General features: G+C 48.0%; 1 protein-coding gene across 1 annotated transcript; it reads right to left on the minus strand.

Annotated features, from left to right (window-relative positions):
* LOC8086354 (CASP-like protein 1E1) lies at positions 677 to 5,844 on the minus strand. The gene is made up of 2 exons (XM_002457784.2): positions 5,366 to 5,844; positions 677 to 1,302 (listed from the first exon to the last, which is right to left on the minus strand). The coding sequence occupies exons 1-2, from the start codon at positions 5,701 to 5,703 to the stop codon at positions 972 to 974; spliced, it is 669 nt and encodes a 222-aa protein (XP_002457829.1). The 5' UTR covers positions 5,704 to 5,844; the 3' UTR covers positions 677 to 971.

The raw sequence follows: 17,497 nt of genomic DNA on the forward strand, positions 1-17,497 counted from the left end.
ACTCTTTTTAATAATTTTAAAATTGATTAAATTAATAAAAATACTAACATTTATGATATCAAATAAGTATTATTATATTAGATTAATCATACAACATTTATTATATATATGTTTATATCATATTTATTTGTAGTAGTAAAATTAATATTTTGTACAAATGTAGTCAGTCAAAACATAGAATTGCATTCATTTTGAATGGAAGTACTACTCCGTCCGTCCCTAAATACTGCTATTTCTAGGAGAAAATTTTGTCCACAAATACTGCTATTTCTACTAGCATACTCAGTCCACCAGCCCATTTAATTCTCCTCGGAACTTTCATGATCCACGAGCCCATTTAATTTCTTTTAGGGAATAGTACTTTGGCGCATGATAATTGGTTGAGTCTGTTTAGTTGGTATTAAATGTAGCTCGTTGGAACTATAGAACCATGGTTTAACGTGCATGATTAAATGGTGGAAGCCAAATTAATTAAGGGTAGAATAGTCTTTTGTTTGCCACACTAATCTGTCTGAAATCTGCTAGAAATAGCAGTATTTAGGAACGGAGGGAGTACTTTTTATCGAGAACATGACAAGAATAATGGATGGAAATTGATTTTCGATCACTCTCAGTAGCGATAGATTGAGAATCAAATGACTTCTGATAAAGGGAAAGGAACAAAAACATCGCAATATACCTCGTCACGACTTCACCAGATCATGTTATTTGAGTATAGGACAACCTGTTAGCTATACTTGTTAATTACTAGTACAGTACTGTATGTAGTAATTCTGATGGCTAGATAGAAATTAATTACTGAAAGTAAGTGTGTCCATTACCTGTCTCCAATCCAATATAATTGGCATCCGATGCAAGCAAGCATAGTCTGTCTATCTTTAATTCCCAGCGACAGCTATTAGTAGCTTAATTACACTATATGGTTTTCTCTTCTAGATCTGCCTGCCCCTCTTCTCTATACTAGTAGCTAGCTAGTAGTAGGATGAGCTCTTATGGATGGTGAGGATGTTGAGCATGAGGAGGACGAGGTTGGCGAAGGCGCCGATGAGTGAGACGATGACGGCGGCCATGGCGCGGTCGCAGAAGCGGCCGTAGACGTTGCAGACTTTAGCCCAGCGCACGTGCGAGTTGCCGCGCTCGCCCAGGATGCCGAACTCGGCGGCGGCGCCCACGGCCGAGTAGAGCAGCGCCAGCGCCAGCAGGTCGCCCACCATGACGGGCACCATGGCGGCCCGGCTCCGGCACGCCGCCAGCGCCGCCGCCGAGAACAGGCATACCATCGCGTTCGCCACCACGAAGTACCTGCGTTATGCATGTGCATGTTCAATTGTTCATTAACCAGTGTATGATGAGAGTGAAATATATAATTTTGAGAGAATGAAATTCGGTGGCCCGGTGTTTTATTGAGCTTGGATGTTTGAGAGAGCGATGAGCTATTTTATTTCCAGGAACAAATGCAGACATTGACACATCTTACTGCGCGTACACAGTGCAACACATGACCATCATCTTTTAGACAGGGAAGGGAACAAGTAGTAGTAGTCTGTACTCTGTACTCCCAATTATACTTGGTGGGGTATGAGTTTGTGACTGAAAACGAGAGGGAGGGAGTGAGTGCGTGCCTGCGTGGTGATCTGAATGCTACATGAATAATGCATTCGTTGTATCGTAGATGTGTGCATCGTTTTCATTCAGACCTAATTATTCCCCGTGATGTTAACAGCGCTTTATACGTCTATTCGCTATGTCTACAGTATTGGTTAGTGCCGCATGTATATTTTACATACACATGATGACTCTTCCATATGCATACTCTATGGACAACATTTTATCGTTCAAAAGAATTTTCTCTTATAACAAATCAACGAGCAATATTTACTACCATATCTTATCAGACAAATGAATGAAAACGTAAATATGGATGAATCACCTTTGCGTGCTCATCTCATATTTCACTTGGGCCTACCGACCGCGCGCGGGTAATCAATCTCGCGTGGAATGCGGGTACATGGAAAGCAGCATCTATCGGCCATGGATCGGATGGGTGGATACGGCCGGTGCAGCAGCTGGGCACGCAACTGATGATCGAGACGAGTTGGTATCAGCAGATAGCAATGGAAACACACATGGAATGGACAGGAGACACTACTAAATTAACTCTCACATCTCTGATTTGCAATGCATTTTGTTGTCATTTTTTTTTTTAAAAAAAAAGAGGCAGCCCAGCATTATCTTTGGCTCTGGAAGCGTCGACGGCGGATGGATCATTGGATCGGATAGGCTAGGTAGCTTTGCCTTGCCATGGAAGCGGTTCAGCATGCGATGCGAGCCATATCATATACGCTATGGAATTACCAGGTCGTGCCAGGCGAGTGGCGACGATCGAGACCCTGACGGGTTGCCCATCATTCGGTCAAATGGATGAGTGAGGCCTTGTTCAGCTCCTTAGGGTTTTTTTAAGAGATGGTAGCATTTTTGTTTATATTTAACAATTATTATTCAACTATAAACGAATTAGACTTAAAAGATTTATTTATTAGATAAATTATATAATTAATTAATTAATTATTATTTATATTTAATGCTCGTAAGATTAGATGTAATAAATAATTTTAATTTTTTTTGAACTTTAAGTGTAAACGAGATCTGAATAGCAATCGCAACCTCTGATTGTCGATTCGGGCAGCTTCCATCCTCTAACCCAAATCTCTATCTCTATCCGTATGGATCGGCCCCTCAATCCGCCTTTTTGTAAAGGCCCAACCGGTGGCCGCTCGGACCTCATCACGATTTTCTTCGTGAGGATCAGGAGCACCACGACCACGACGCATGACTGAGGATCGATCAGCTCATATCTTCGTCGTTGCCTGCTTTCGTCGCAAAATAATGCATGGTACGGACAGGCCACGTGGTGTGCCCAACGCGCCACGCATCTCCGTCCTTGGCCAGGTCATTCTCATGTACTCCCTCTGTTGTAAATTAAATTAAGTGTCGTTTTTGTTTTTATATTGTAAGTTTAATTTAATTTATAGAAAATACGTGTAATATTTATATTTCTAATAAATAAATTTATTCGATCTTTTCAATGATATTAATTATATAACATAAATATTAATATTGTAATATATATTTAATCAAAGTTATTTTTCAGAAAGTAAGAACGATAGTTATTTTAGGACGACGTATCATCAATGCTATGCACCTATGTATATGACCTTGATCACTCACTAGGCGCATAATAGGTGGAGAGTATGTCTTGTCATTTTCTTGGCCATCCCCATGCATCCTATCCCATAGATTGGTTGATGCCCCAATAATTCACTATAGTGGCTAAAAATGCGTACAAGTTCGTAGTGGTACACCACTACGATATACTCATATTAGGTTGATCTCCATCAGATTTGGCTCAATGGCCAAGTCTGGGCCCTGATCTGCACCCTAACCGAGGGCATCCAACCTAGCAAGGTTGGTGGCCCCCCGTCGTGTAGTGCCGTAAATAGGAGGTGGGGGCCAGGACACAAGGCACAAGGTTCACTACCGCCACACCCCACTATCCTAACCCTAGTCCAAATGAGGGGGCACTGCCAGAACAGGAAACGCCGCCAATGCTGTCCTCACCACGCCGCCGCCCGAAACATCACTGCCACTCTTTCACTAGACACCGACGCCATGGTTGTGTCCTCCTTGGCCGAGCCCGATGGTATATATGCCTCCATCTCCCTCCTCTCCTCTATCTCTCCCTTTCCCCTCGAACCGATCTTATATAGAGATACAAATGTTGCTAATATTTTCTACAAAATCTAGTCAAATTTTAAAAAATTCTACATACACGAGTTTCACATCGACTTTTTTTTATGTTAATTAAGTTCAATGTCATGCTGCTGCAAGTATTATGTCGTACACTTCCCTAACTGTAAGATAAATCATGAACTATCCAACATACTAGCTACTGTTTGTAATGTTTACAGTTCCTATATATATATATATATATATATATATATATATATATATATATATATACTTTACATAATCTGCACGGAGTAATTATCTATGAATAAATAAATAAAGTAATGTTTGAGAATTCCATTTGGTTGCGGCGTCCTTGTCTGTAGTATCAAAGGAGTGTATGCTGGAGTTTCTTTTTAGGTAAGAGAAAGAGAAGGCCAGCTTGTTTTGCCCGTACTACGTGGAACCAAAAGGGGGAGCGCGACGACGATCGACGATGGAGGCCGCTGCTGCTGCCGATCGCCCTCGCGAAAGCATTTTGTTTGTTTGCTTCTCTTTATCTATCAGTCCACCCACCACTCTACAGAGATATCGATATCGATACGAGAGATATCGGCCGGTGGCAATATATATCTAGATATATGCAGACGTGTGTATATATATACGCGCGCATACTAGCTAGAAGCAGGGGCAACACACACGTATGGAACACCATCATAAACGGTGAAACAACGATACATACCTAGCTATATGCCGCTGTGTTGCGTATGCAGCATGTATATGTGCTGCCTCGTATCTGGAACGACGATACATCTCTATCCATCTCTCGCGACTCGTTCTGCGTATTAGCTATAGGAAGGAAGGACGACGTCTAGAGACTATAAATAAATAAATACAGCAAAACAACAAAGCTACAAGCGTATAGAGACTAGCTAGACTGCAGTGTGGCAGCATGTGTGACATGTGTAGTATATGCGGGACAGACAATTTATTTCCTGGTCGAATTTTTGATGGAATTCCCGGTCGAATCTGTAGCGCGCGATAGCAGTTTTCTTGCCCTTTCCCTTTTTTCCCCGGTGGTTGTAATAATACAAATAAATAAACTAATCCAGCAAATCTCCTATTGAGTTTTTATTTATTTCGTGATTGAATTTTAATTTACCAAGTACTTGCTGCTTTCTTCGACAACAAACAAGTTTCACAGTAATAATGTTAGACAAGACATGCATGCAATTGCCCACCAGAATTATTATTGACCCGCGCGTTTTCCGAACGTAAGTAGTACCACCCACCAGACATACGTACTTATACTCTTACTAAATTTGTCCTGTTTAATGTCACTTCCTAGCTAGCTGGTACTGTCCACGTACCCACATGTTGCGCATATCATGATTCATGAACACATAATAAAATAAAAAAAAGCAAACGGAAGGAAAAATTTAATAATAAATAGAAAAAGACCGATCGATGTGTGGAGAAGAAAATAATGCGAACGCGGCAATTATTTGTGAAATCATCAAGCGGCGTACGTAGTCACATGGTGGCCAGCTAGCAAGATAGCACCACGACGACAAGAAGACGAGCAAGGGGCGGTGGAGAGATAGAGAGCTAGAGAGAGTGAGCGATCAGAGAGGCTTACACGAAGGCGGAGGAGTAGGACCAGTTGGCGGTGAGGGGCACCTCCAGCGGCGGCAGCGCGTCGGTGATGGTGATCTGGATGGTCCTCGTCTGCCGGTCCACGCCCATCACCACGGCGGACACCAGCGTCGACGCCACCACGAACACGCGCAGCGCCACGCTGCACCCGTCCACCGGCGCCTGCGCCGCCCTGCCGCTTCCGCCCGCCGCTGCGCCGGAGCCCATGTAGTAGCCGTAGCCGTAGCCGAGGCCGGGGCCGGGCCGGCGGCTGCTGCCGTTCACGGAGCCAGCAGCCATGCCCACGCCGTTGAACCCCGGCTTCACCCGCGACGCCTCCATGAGTTCTTGCTGGGTGAAGAGTAGGCGGGCGGAGCGCGGGGCGTGTGTGCCTGGCCTGTGTGCGGCAGAGAGCGTGGGATGTATGTATGTGTATGGTTGATGAGGCAGGTGCGCCGTTGCGTACGGTTGCTCGTCGCACCGTACGTGGGCCGGGGGTATTTATGGCGGAAAAGGGCTGCGATTCCATCGCCACGATGGCTACGGTTGATTACCACTCATACCATAGGAATTTCAGAGAATGAGATCATGAGATGCCGTGTCACTTTAGATAATTAAGGATACCAATCCATTGTTCAAAAAAAATTGTTCAAAAAAAAAAGGATACCAATCCAATGCGTGCTACGGATGAAACCTTAATTATTTAATTTTCTTTTGGAATTTATAAACTTCACAACTTATATATTTTTCATTTTTGGAACTTAATAGATCACTCACTGCAAGTTTCGTTCAGCTGGTTTACATTCCTTTTCTGATTAGCCATGAATTATTCACGAAATCGTAAACCAAGAGCTTCTAAATTGCTGGGTACTTAATATCCCTCTAGTATTAACAGGACTCTCATTATTAGGTGATGGACCATCCATTAGGGATCTAGTTGATGATGAAGAAGTTGAGAAGACGGTGTAAGCAAGACTTCAAATAATCAAATGTAGTCGCAATCGTCTGTCACGCTATGGCTAATTAAGTGGGGATGTTAGAAATAAAGAGATATATATGGTTATAGAGATGTTCAGATATGGACACTGGTGCAGGACGGGGCATTAGCATCGGTCGGGAAGGGCCTGTTGCCCCGGTTCCCGAGCCGGTGCTGCCCTTTCGGGACTAAAGACCCACCCTTTCGGGACTAAAGGTCCCGGTTCGGGCAACCGGGGCTAAAGCCCCCCCTTAACACCGGTTGCTAATACCAACCAGTGTTAAAGGGTCCTGCCAGGGCTGCCACGTTGCAAGACTCTTTAACACCGGTTGGTATTACCAACCGGTGTTAAAGGGTTTCTTTTTTTTGGTTCACTTCTTCGGTTCTGTTTATTGTTTTTATATAATATATAATAATAGGTTTTTCAATACATGTTTTTGCTGATACAATAATATATTTATATTACACGTATATTAAGCATATATAAATGAAAAATATAGGCTTAGCTTAATAATTAAGCTTTGCCTATAATAAAATGAATAGACCACATCAAAAATTAAATAGATATGTAAAAAGCTTTATATATTAGCGAGAGAAACTCCTAGAGATAGAATAGAATTAGGTGTAGCTTAACTAATCTAAACTATAAATTATTAGCGAGAGTGTTGACAACCAAAATTGTATATTTTGTAAAGTTGTCAAAAATTAATGTGAAATGGACTTCACCATTGCGTTCCTCTCATCGAGACGATCAAAAAACATATATGGAACTGTTGGTGCAAAAATTCGTTTCTCACACCAACAATCTCGGAGGCTCTCAGATCACCCTGGGCATGAAATAACCAAAACTGAAACTGAACCGAAAAATACCGAGAACCGAACCCAAAAATACCGGGTACAGGTACTGGGTCTTGGTAAACCGAAATTACCGAAAATACCGAATCAGCCCGCCAGCAGCCCATGTAAGTTAGCCCACATAGCAGCCCATCCAAAACCCTAGGTCATCCCCCGATCTCGTTAGTCCGTCACCCACCCCGATGCCCAACCCCGACAGTCCGTCACCCACCCCGACGGCAACTCCCCCACTCAACCTCCCGCCCGACCACGCAGGCGTAGCCGCCAGCTCGCTACTACCCACTCCACCAGCGCTAGACGCCCACATGCCCCTGCCCCCGTTGCCCATGCTAGGAAATCGCCGACTCGCCCGCCGCGCAGCTGCGCAGGTCCACCACGCGCCCACGCCGACCGCGTGTCTCCTCCTCCGCTCCTCGGCCTCGACGCATGGGGGCTCGCTCGGCTCGCCTGCGCACAGGGTCTCACGTGGCTGCATCGTCGATGTCGGTCGTCACTGAGTGCCTGCGCAGGACCCTGGAGAGGTAGCGAAGACCGCGACTTCAATTGCTTCATGCAATTCATGTAAAATTTTTGTCAAAATTTGCTACTCAACCCGATGTTACATGTTGTTCGGTACCTTCGGTATTTACCGGTACCGAACCGAAAGTACCAAAATCGAAATACCTCGGTACCAAGTTTTTCCAGGAACCAAATGGTACCGGCTTGCTCTAGTACCGAATTAGAGAAGATACCGAAGTACCGCTCTATAACACTCCAATTTTTTTTAATTTTTGATTGTTATTAGAAAACACTAAATTAATTAAGGATTTAAAATTTTTGTAAAATATTCCAAGATTTTATTCATTATTGCTTTTATAAAATGAGGAAAAGGTGAAATTTTAAAACTTTTATAAAATTAAGTGAAGGGTGTTTTGTTTTGTTATGGTGTGCTTTGTGCGCTAGCTTTGTTTGGCTTGTGTAAAAAAAATGAATTACAAAATTTCCAACGAGCCACGTTTAGGTCCTTTTGGTTTTCGGAAAAATAAAACTCCAAAAGTCATATTTGAAAATTAATTTATATTTGAGTGGAAAATTTTTTTTAAAATATGTTATTCAGAAAATATGCTTTGTTTCTAAAAGTAGTAAAGAAAATAATTCTTAAAATAACCTCAAGTTAATAAATCAAATTTTGGTTTATAAATGTGGTGAAGAATTTGGTTCAAAGCCTTTTTAAATAAAAAGAAAAAGGTTTTCCTCCTTTCTGGGCCGGCTCCCCTCTTCCTCGGCCCACCTTCCCACTCCCCCTCTCTCACCCAGCTAGGCCGCGGCCCAGCGCCCCGCCTCGGCCCGCTAGCAGCGTGCACCCGCTGCCACGCGGGGCCCACTTGTCGGTCGCTCCAAGCGGCTGACGCTGCGGACCCACGCGTCAGCCTCGTCTCCCTCCTCTCGCCGCACATCTCGGAAGCCGCAACCGCCGTTTGATCCGAATCCGAGCGCGCCCCACGAGGTTCGTCGGCCTATAAAGGCCCAGCCTAGAGCCCCGCGCCCCCCCACGGAACCCTAGGGCAGCAGCCGCCGCCTCTTGTGCTCGAGCCGTGAGCCGCCATAGCCGCCGCCGTCCCGAACTCCGCGTCGCCGACGATCTCCGCTGCCGCAACGTCTCCGGCAACGAGGACCGCCCCCCGAGCTTCGCGTTGAGGTGAGGAATCCGTCGGTGCTCTTCCCGTTCGCCCTCTCTCTCTCAGTCGCGTGCGCGCCCTCGCCGTAGTTGCGCCGCCGCCGTTGAGCCGCTCCGCCTCGCGCACCCGCCTCCACGGCCACTCCCGATCCTCGCTGACGCGCACATCGCGCTCGCCCTGGCGTGCGCATCCCGCCCATGCCCTCGACGTGTCCGCCCATGCCCCGAAGCGCCGTCAAGGCGAGCCGCAGTGTCGCGGCCATGGCGCCGCCGCCGCGCTCGCCCGCCCAGCCCGGCCGTGGTCCACCGTGGACCCACTGTCCACCGCCCGCGCCGCGGTCCACAGGCATGGGCCGTGGACCCGCCAACCCCGCAGCGCCACGTGGCCAGTCAAGTTGGCCACCCCGCGCCGCCCTGGTCCTTTTGCAAATAAGCCCTCGCTTTTATTCAAAATCAACCCGCGGTCCTGAGTAGTTTAGAAATAATTAGATTTAAGTCCTGTTTTTAGCAGTTTAGCCCCTGGATCCGTCGGTATTTACTGGTTAAGTCCAAAATGATTTTAAAATTCAGTTTTAATTATTTAAAATACGAAAATTAGTTCTGTTGGTGGATGTTGGATGCTTACGAGCATCGTGATGATGGTGGTGACATGGGGAGCGGGTACTGTTGGTGGTCCGGTTTGCCGGGCGTACCCGTCTCTGCTCTCCGTAAGGACTTAGTCAGGAGCGGCCCCTGGGACATACAGTGCAGCTCCAAGCTATATGGCTCTGGCTTGACTAATTAGCAGGACCTCCACTAGTAGGGTGTTACTTTCTGGGTAGGCGTGAGGAAGTAACTTGGGTAATGAATATTAAGTTGTCGGTTGATCGGTACGCCATGGCTATGGGTATCGACTGCCGAGCACCCCGGCAAAAACTTGCGAGTGGCATCCTATTAGTTGGACCCTGTGAAAGGTCTCGTAGTGAGACCCTGCCTGCTCACCTTGGCAGTGTTTTGGGGAGTCATGACCCCGGGCAAATGGGAATCACGACTTGGAGTGAAAGTGCACACCTCTACAGAGTGTAAAACTAATATATCAGCCGTGCTCACGGTCACGAGCGGCCCAGACCCTCACTTGATGAGCAAATTGGATTCACTGGATACTTGGAGATGGAACTTGGCGAGGTTGCTACCTCGTGTTTTGGCGGAATGGCTATTCCGTGTTGGTAGGATTGCTATCCTGTGTTAATAATTGGGGTTAATCCCTGGACTTCTATAACTATTAGGATAGTCATTAAAAAATGCTAATTACTACTTACACTAATTAAGGGTTGGGTTTATGCTACTCATAATAGTAATAGGTTATTCTAATAATAGTCATAATTAAAAGTGATCAACTAAAATGCTACCGCAGTCAAACCAAGTTAGCTTTACCTTGTTTTAAGCCTTGCATGTCATTACTTTCCGTCTGTGCTTGCTGAGTTCGACATGAACTCACCCTTGCTATTTCCCCCCACACCCCAATGTGTAGTAAAGTGCCGCTCAGAAGAAGGATAAAGATGTCATGAAGTTTTCTAGAAGTATATCAGAAGTGCTTGGCGTACGGAGCCCCCAGTCAACCGTCCCTGAGAAGAATGGAGCCTAAGAAGTTCTAGCTACTGTTTCCGTGAACTCTGATGTTTTGTAAGTGTTATTATAAATATGTTTTCCGCTATATATAACATTGATTCTGATAATTCTATTCTTTTGTTATATGTGTGGACTTCCTGGGCACACATATGACGACTCTGGTCTTATTTTAAAAGCTAGGGTGTGACAGGAATGGTATCAGAGCGGTGTTGACTGTAGGACGTATGCCTATATAGCACTAGTCGATTTCTAAAGCTTATTTTGCTATAAAACTATTTTCTTATACCTTGACCCTTTGATTCTAACTATTTCTTCATCCTTGTCATGTTGTATCCCCTCCTTGAATAGCTTCCTTTGAGCTGTTTCTATTTATCTCCTTGGCTTTTGTTTAGTTGTTTTACTTAAGTTTTTAAAACTCGCTTTATTTCTCGAATTCGATGGCCCTTAATCATCTCGGACTTACCTTTTAGGATTACCACCACTATTGGAGAAGCACGTGTAGTGTCGATGTGTGTTGCGTGCTTGTTTTGCATGGTTTGTTGTTTTGTGTGTCGTCTATGTTCTAGTGTTTTGAAGGAGGTCTGGAAGGAGACGTTTGGGGATTAGCTCGATCTCTGTTAAGTGGGGTAGTCATCTCTCTTATCCTATCCATATCTGTGGGGGTATAAACCCCTATACCCTTACGGCTAGACTTGAGCTAGGAGGCTTGGCCCATCACGAAGACAGTTCGAGGCTTGATCTAACTGCTCGGAGTTTCGCGCAAGGAAACAAGACGTGGAGATCAAGCGGGATTCTAGTCGGTTAGAATAGGAATTGATATTGAACTATCTATGGCAATTGTAACCGACTAGGATTAGTTTCCAGATCTGTAACCCTGCCCTCCGGACTATATAAGGAGGGGCAAGGGACCCCCCTAGAACACATTATTCTCTCAACACAAATCAATACAACCAGACGCAAGACGTAGGTATTACGCCAACTCGGCGGCCGAACCTGGATAAAAAGCTTGTCCGTGTCTTGCGTCACCATCGAGTTCGTAGTTTGCGCACCGTCTACCGATAAACTACTACCGTGGGTATACCCCAAGGTAGACTGCCGACTAGCTTTCGTCGACAGTGGCGCGCCAGGTAGGGGCTGTGCGTACAACTTCTTCGGCGAACAAGATGGTCATCATTCCAGCTTCTGCGGCCGTGCCTGAAGGCCTCACGTTCACCGTCGGCCAGATCACGTGGACCACGCACGGCGGCGGCCCCACGACCACGGTTTCAGAAGGAACCCAGATCCAATCTAGGATGACGGTGGCATCGGCTCCGACCACGCAGATGCTGGCACCGAGCACGCGACCACCGCTTCCGCGCTACCAGGGAAAGAAGATCGATGGCTCGGATCTTCTCCGAGCCCTTGATCGCGCTGATTTCAAGCTTCTCGAGGCTTCCCGACTAGTAGATGGGATCTCGCGCCAGCCTGATCAAGCTGCACCGACGGATTTTTCAACTCCTACCGGCCAACTCGTGTCGTCACACACGAACGGCTGGGAACGTCTCTGACAATAACCTCCACCCCCTCAGGACGGTCCGTCAAGCTCGAGGCTGATCCGGAGGAAGGTTATCCTTGTGGCCTGAACAACTCAGCCTCTCTCTACTCGCGGCACATCCAATCCCTTTTTAACGAGGCTGGTTGGTTGCCAAAGTGGAGCAGTCGACCAGCTCGTCACTACGTCAACATGGTGACGATCCGAGAACTATGGGACGGCCAGGCCTCCAGCACAAATTCGAGCACTGGTTCCGTTCCCACTGAAGTCATAAACTCCGAGGACGAGGACTATGACCTGGATTTGCCACCATATCCTCCTGGTTTCTCTCGTTTCCCGGTCTTCCCACCCCGGCGAGGAGACATCGTTTTCAACGTCAGCGCCGACGAGCCGGTTGTTGATGGAGAAACAAACGAGCAGAGGCAGCTCCGCGAGCAGCGCAATGCCGACCGTGCCCGACGACGCGCGGACGAGGAACGCCAACTCCCGCCGCATAATCTCACCGACGCTTTCGACATGGTCGGGGATCAGCCAGTCTACAAAACGCCAAGCGCCAATGTGGCTGTCGCCATGGCCAATTTAGATCAACTCCCTGATACTCCCGAATGCCAGGGCGTTCGATCCAGCGTTCGAGCACATCTGATCACCGTGATGGGACAGACAGCCACTCTGCTCAAAAGAGTCCAAGCTATCTCCGATACAGAGGTCTCCTCCGACCAGACCCATCGCAGCCAGACCTCACCACAGCCCAGCAGGCACCACCGCAGCCGTTCCCCCAACAATCATCGAAAAAATTCACGGTGTGACGACGGCGGTCGGGATGGTGGCGGTCACCGCGAGCAGAATCGCGGGCGTGGTCAAGAAGTAAACCAGCACAGGGATCTTCGATACAACATCCCTCCCAAAGACGCCCGGGACCGCATCAACAGGCGCGCCACAGAAAGAGCAGTTCACGAAAGCCTACGTCATATTGAGTACGATGCAACGCACGGCCCCCCGGGTCTGAGACAGTTCTCCTCACACCTCCGCCAAGTCGTGTGGCCTCGCAATTTCAAGCTCGAGAAACTCAAAAAATACGACGGCAAGGAAAACCCAGAAAACTGGATCACTCTATACGAGATCGCCGTCCAGTCAGCAGCAGGAGATGAGCACGTCATGGCCAACTACTTCCCAGTCGTCCTCGACCAGGCCGGTCACCAGTGGCTCCTAGGCCTGCCCGAGGACTCTTTCGACTCCTGGGAAGAATTACGCCAAGCATTCATCGACAATTTTATCGCTACCTGCGAACAGCCCGGGAACAAATACGACCTCGAAAGGATACGGGATAGGAAGAACGAGCCACTGCGTGACTACATCCGACGATTCTCGGATATGCGCCTTAAGATCCCGAAAATTTCCCATGACGAGGCCATATCTGCTTTCATAAAAGGGTTGCGCTTCCACGAAGCACTGAGGCACAAGCTACTGCACAAAAGGCCAACAAGGATGGCCGAGCTTCTTGCCACGGCTAAAAACTACGCCGACGTCGACGACGCAGAAAAACTCATCCGGGATGATGCGCGGGGACCCGACCAGCCTCCTCAACGAGACGATAGCCGTGGTCGCTTCGACAATAGGAACCATCGTCGCCCCGACAACCGCGATCACAGGGAAGGTTGGCGACGCGACAATCGCGACGACTTCAGAGGAAAGCGCCCCCGCGACCACGACCACGAGGTGAATACAGTCAAGCGCCCCAACGGGCGGCGGGATTACCAAGAAGACTACAACAAGACGTTGAAGGGACCATGCCAACTACATCCAAAGTCCAACCACATCATGGAAGAATGCCGCGTCCTCAAAAGCATCTATACGCGGCGGGCTGCTCAAGACGACCCCGCCAAGAAAAACGGGAAACAAGACGGGCGCGATCACGAAGACGAGGACGAAGACCAGGATAGGGACCCACGACACCAGTATGTCAGTCCTACCGACGTGGTCCACTCCATCTTCGGGGGCAAGGTTTCCATCGAGTCTAAACGAGAAAGAAAGCTCTTAAAGAGAGCCTGCCTCAACATAGACAGCACGGATGGCCTGATCGCCGATCCAAAATTTCACCCCTGGTCGCACAGGGAAATCTCCTTCAGCAGGAAGGATCAGTGGGCCGCTATCCCGGAGCCAGGTCGCTTCCCTCTAATCTTGGACCCTTGCATCAACAGCATCAGATTCGAGTGCGTGCTCGTGGACGGAGGAAGTTCCATCGACATCCTCTTTCGCAACAGCCTGCCCGCCCTCAAGATATCTCCGGCACAGCTAAAACCCTACGATGCTCAATTCTGGGGAGTCTTGCCAGGTCAGAGTTCAGTGCCCCTCGGACAGATAACACTGCCTGTCCAATTCGGCACGTCCAACCACTTTCGAACAGAGTTCATCAACTTTGTGGTCGCCGATTTTGATGGGACTTACCACGCTATAATGGGCCGACCATCGCTGACAAAATTCATGGCAGTCCCACATTACTCATACCTGGTCCTCAAGATGCCTACGGAGAAGGGCGTCCTAACCGTCAGGCGCAATGTCTACACTGCATATACTTGCGAGGAGGAGAGCTTCAAGATCACTGAAGCAATCGATCTTTCAATTCGCATGGCAGAAACAGCAGCCCAAGCCGCACAGCTCCCTCACGACCAGCTCCGACTGCCCGAGCAGGAGACCGCCAGGAAGAATTCAAAATCCAAGGAGTACAAGGAAGTACAGCTGGTCGAAGGCAGCCCCGAGAAGACGGCCCTCATCGGGGCCAACCTGGATCCCAAATAGAAAGACGCGCTCGTCAGGTTTCTAAGGGACAACGTGAGCGTTTTCGCATGGAAACCCGCAGACATGCCCAGCGTCCCATGAAACCTGATCGAGCACTCCTTAAATGTCTCGAAGACCGCAAGACCCATCAAGCAAAAGCTGCGACGGTTCGCTCGTGACAAAAAGGAGGCTATTAGGATAGAAATAACACGGCTTCTAGCAGCCGGATTCATAAAAGAAGTGTATCATCCAGATTGGCTTGCCAATCTGGTTCTTGTACGCAAAAAGAATAATGAGTAGAGAATGTGCGTTGATTACACTGATCTCAATAAACACTGTCCTAAAGATCCTTTTGGTCTCCCTCGCATCGACGAGGTGGTCGACTCAACGGCCGGATGCGAACTCCTCTCTTTTCTAGACTGCTACTCTGGTTATCACCAGATCTCGCTAAAGAAAGATGATCAGATCAAAACATCTTTCATCACTCCTTTCGGCGCATACTGCTACACGACCATGTCCTTCGGACTCAAAAACGCCGGAGCCACCTATCAACGGGCCATCCAGCAATGCCTTCATGAAGAGATTCTTGATGACCGCGTCGAGGCTTATGTGGACGACGTCGTTGTCAAAACAAGGGATGCAAGCACCCTAATCGACAACTTAGACCGAACCTTTAAGGCGCTAAACAAATACAAGTGGAAGCTTAACCCCAAAAAATGCATCTTTGGTGTCCCGTCCGGTCTACTACTCGGCAACGTCGTCAGCCGCGACGGCATACGACCGAATCCTTCAAAAGTAAAAGCAGTACTTGTCATGTGACCACCTAAAAATGTCAAGGATATTCAGAAGCTCACCGGATGTATGGCCACTCTCAGCCGCTTCATCTCAAGACTAGGAGAAAAAGGCCTCCCTTTCTTCAAACTCTTGAAGGCGTCGGAAAAATTCTCCTGGACAGAAGAAGCTGACGCTGCGTTCACCCAGCTTAAGACCTTCCTCACCTCACCGCCTGTGCTCACAGCGCCTCAGCCCAATGAAGACCTACTTCTTTACATTGCGGCAACCGACAGGGTTGTCTCCACTACAATAGTGGTCGAGCGAGACGAGCCAGGTCACATCTACAAGGTCCAGAGACCCGTCTATTTCATAAGCAAAGTTTAAACGAGTCCAAGGCCAGATATCCACAAATACAGAAGCTCATATACGCCATCCTAATAACGTCGAGGAAGCTAAAGCACTACTTCGACGGCCATCGAGTCTGGGTAACCACCAGTTTCCCTCTTGGGGATATTCTGCGCAATAAAGACGCCAACGACAGAATTGTAAAATGGGCAATGGAGTTATGCCCATTCTCCCTGGACTTCCAGAGCCGCACCACAGTCAAGTCTCAGGCCCTGGTCGATTTCATCGCAGAGTGGACGGATCTCAACGAGCCTCCCGTTTCCGACGTCTACGACCACTGGTCAATGTTCTTCGATGGGTCCTTGAACATCAACGGTGCAGGCGCTGGGATACTTTTCGTGTCGCCTAACAAGGACAAACTGCGCTACGTCCTTAGGATCCTTTTTCCGGCATCAAACAACGTCGTCGAGTATGAAGCATGCCTGCACGGCATACGACTAGCCGTTGAGTTGGGAGTCAAACGCCTCTACGTCTATGGCGACTCCGCCTTATTTATCAACCAGCTCAACAAGGAATGGGACGCAACCCACGAGAAGATGGATCTCTACTGCAAAGAAATCCGCAAATGGGAATCCAACTTCTATGGCATAGAGTACACCCACGTGGTCCGGGATAAAAACCAGGCAGCGGATGCGCTGTCAAAGTTAGGGTCATCTCGGGCCCAGATCCCGTGAGGTGTCTTCGTCCAGGACATCCATGAGCCAAGTGTGGGCACTGACCTTGTCGAAAAGCAACCTATTGAGGCAATGCTCATAGACGACGCTACTCCGACAACCAGCAGCCGTGATTGGCGCACCCCGTGCATCAGATATATATCGGATGGGTCAGGCTTTCAGGATAAAATGGAGAATGAGCGCCTCATTCGACGATCAAAGAATTACATACTGGTGGATGGCAAACTCATGCAAAAAAAATGCAAGTTCTGAAGTGCTGCTCAAATGCATATCCCAGGATGATGGCATCAAGCTCCTAGACGACATACACGCCGGATCCTGCGGCAACCATGCTGCCTCCAGAACGCTGGTCGGGAAGGCTTTTCGAGCAGGTTTTTACTGGCCAACCGCGGGCACCGACGCAGAAAAACTGGTCCGACATTGTGAAGGATGCCAGTTCTTCGCCAAAAGGACCCACGTACCTGCTCATGAGATTCAAACTATCCCGTCATCCTGGCCTTTCGCCTGCTGGGGTCTCGACATGATCGGGCCATTTAAACCGGCTCCCGGCAACTTCAAGTTTGTCTTCGTATTAATTGACAAATTCTCAAAGTGGATCGAATACATGCCACTGGTCAAAGCAACCTCCGAGAAAGCTGTGGAATTCCTCAATCAAATCATACACAGATTCGGGATCCCCAACAGTATAATCACCGACTTGGGCACTCAGTTCACTGGCACTACGTTTTGGGACTTCTGCGATGACAGAGGCATAGTGATAAAATACGTGTCATTAGCCCACCCACGGGCAAACGGTCAAGTAGAGCACGCCAATGGCATGATCATCGATGCCCTAAAGAAAAGGTTGTACACCGAGAACGACAGAGCACCTGGTCGATGGA

Source organism: Sorghum bicolor, chromosome 3 (assembly GCF_000003195.3).
Source record: "Sorghum bicolor cultivar BTx623 chromosome 3, Sorghum_bicolor_NCBIv3, whole genome shotgun sequence".
NCBI lineage: Eukaryota > Viridiplantae > Streptophyta > Magnoliopsida > Poales > Poaceae > Sorghum > Sorghum bicolor.

Coding starts and splice junctions, on each gene's coding strand:
- LOC8086354 (XM_002457784.2), bottom strand. CDS start 5,703: ATGGAGGCGTCGCGGGTGAAGCCGGGGTTCAACGGCGTGGGCATGGCT. Junction 1,303..5,365: donor TCCTACTCCTCCGCCTTCGT/GTAAGCCTCTCT, acceptor TGCATAACGCAG/GTACTTCGTGGTGGCGAACG.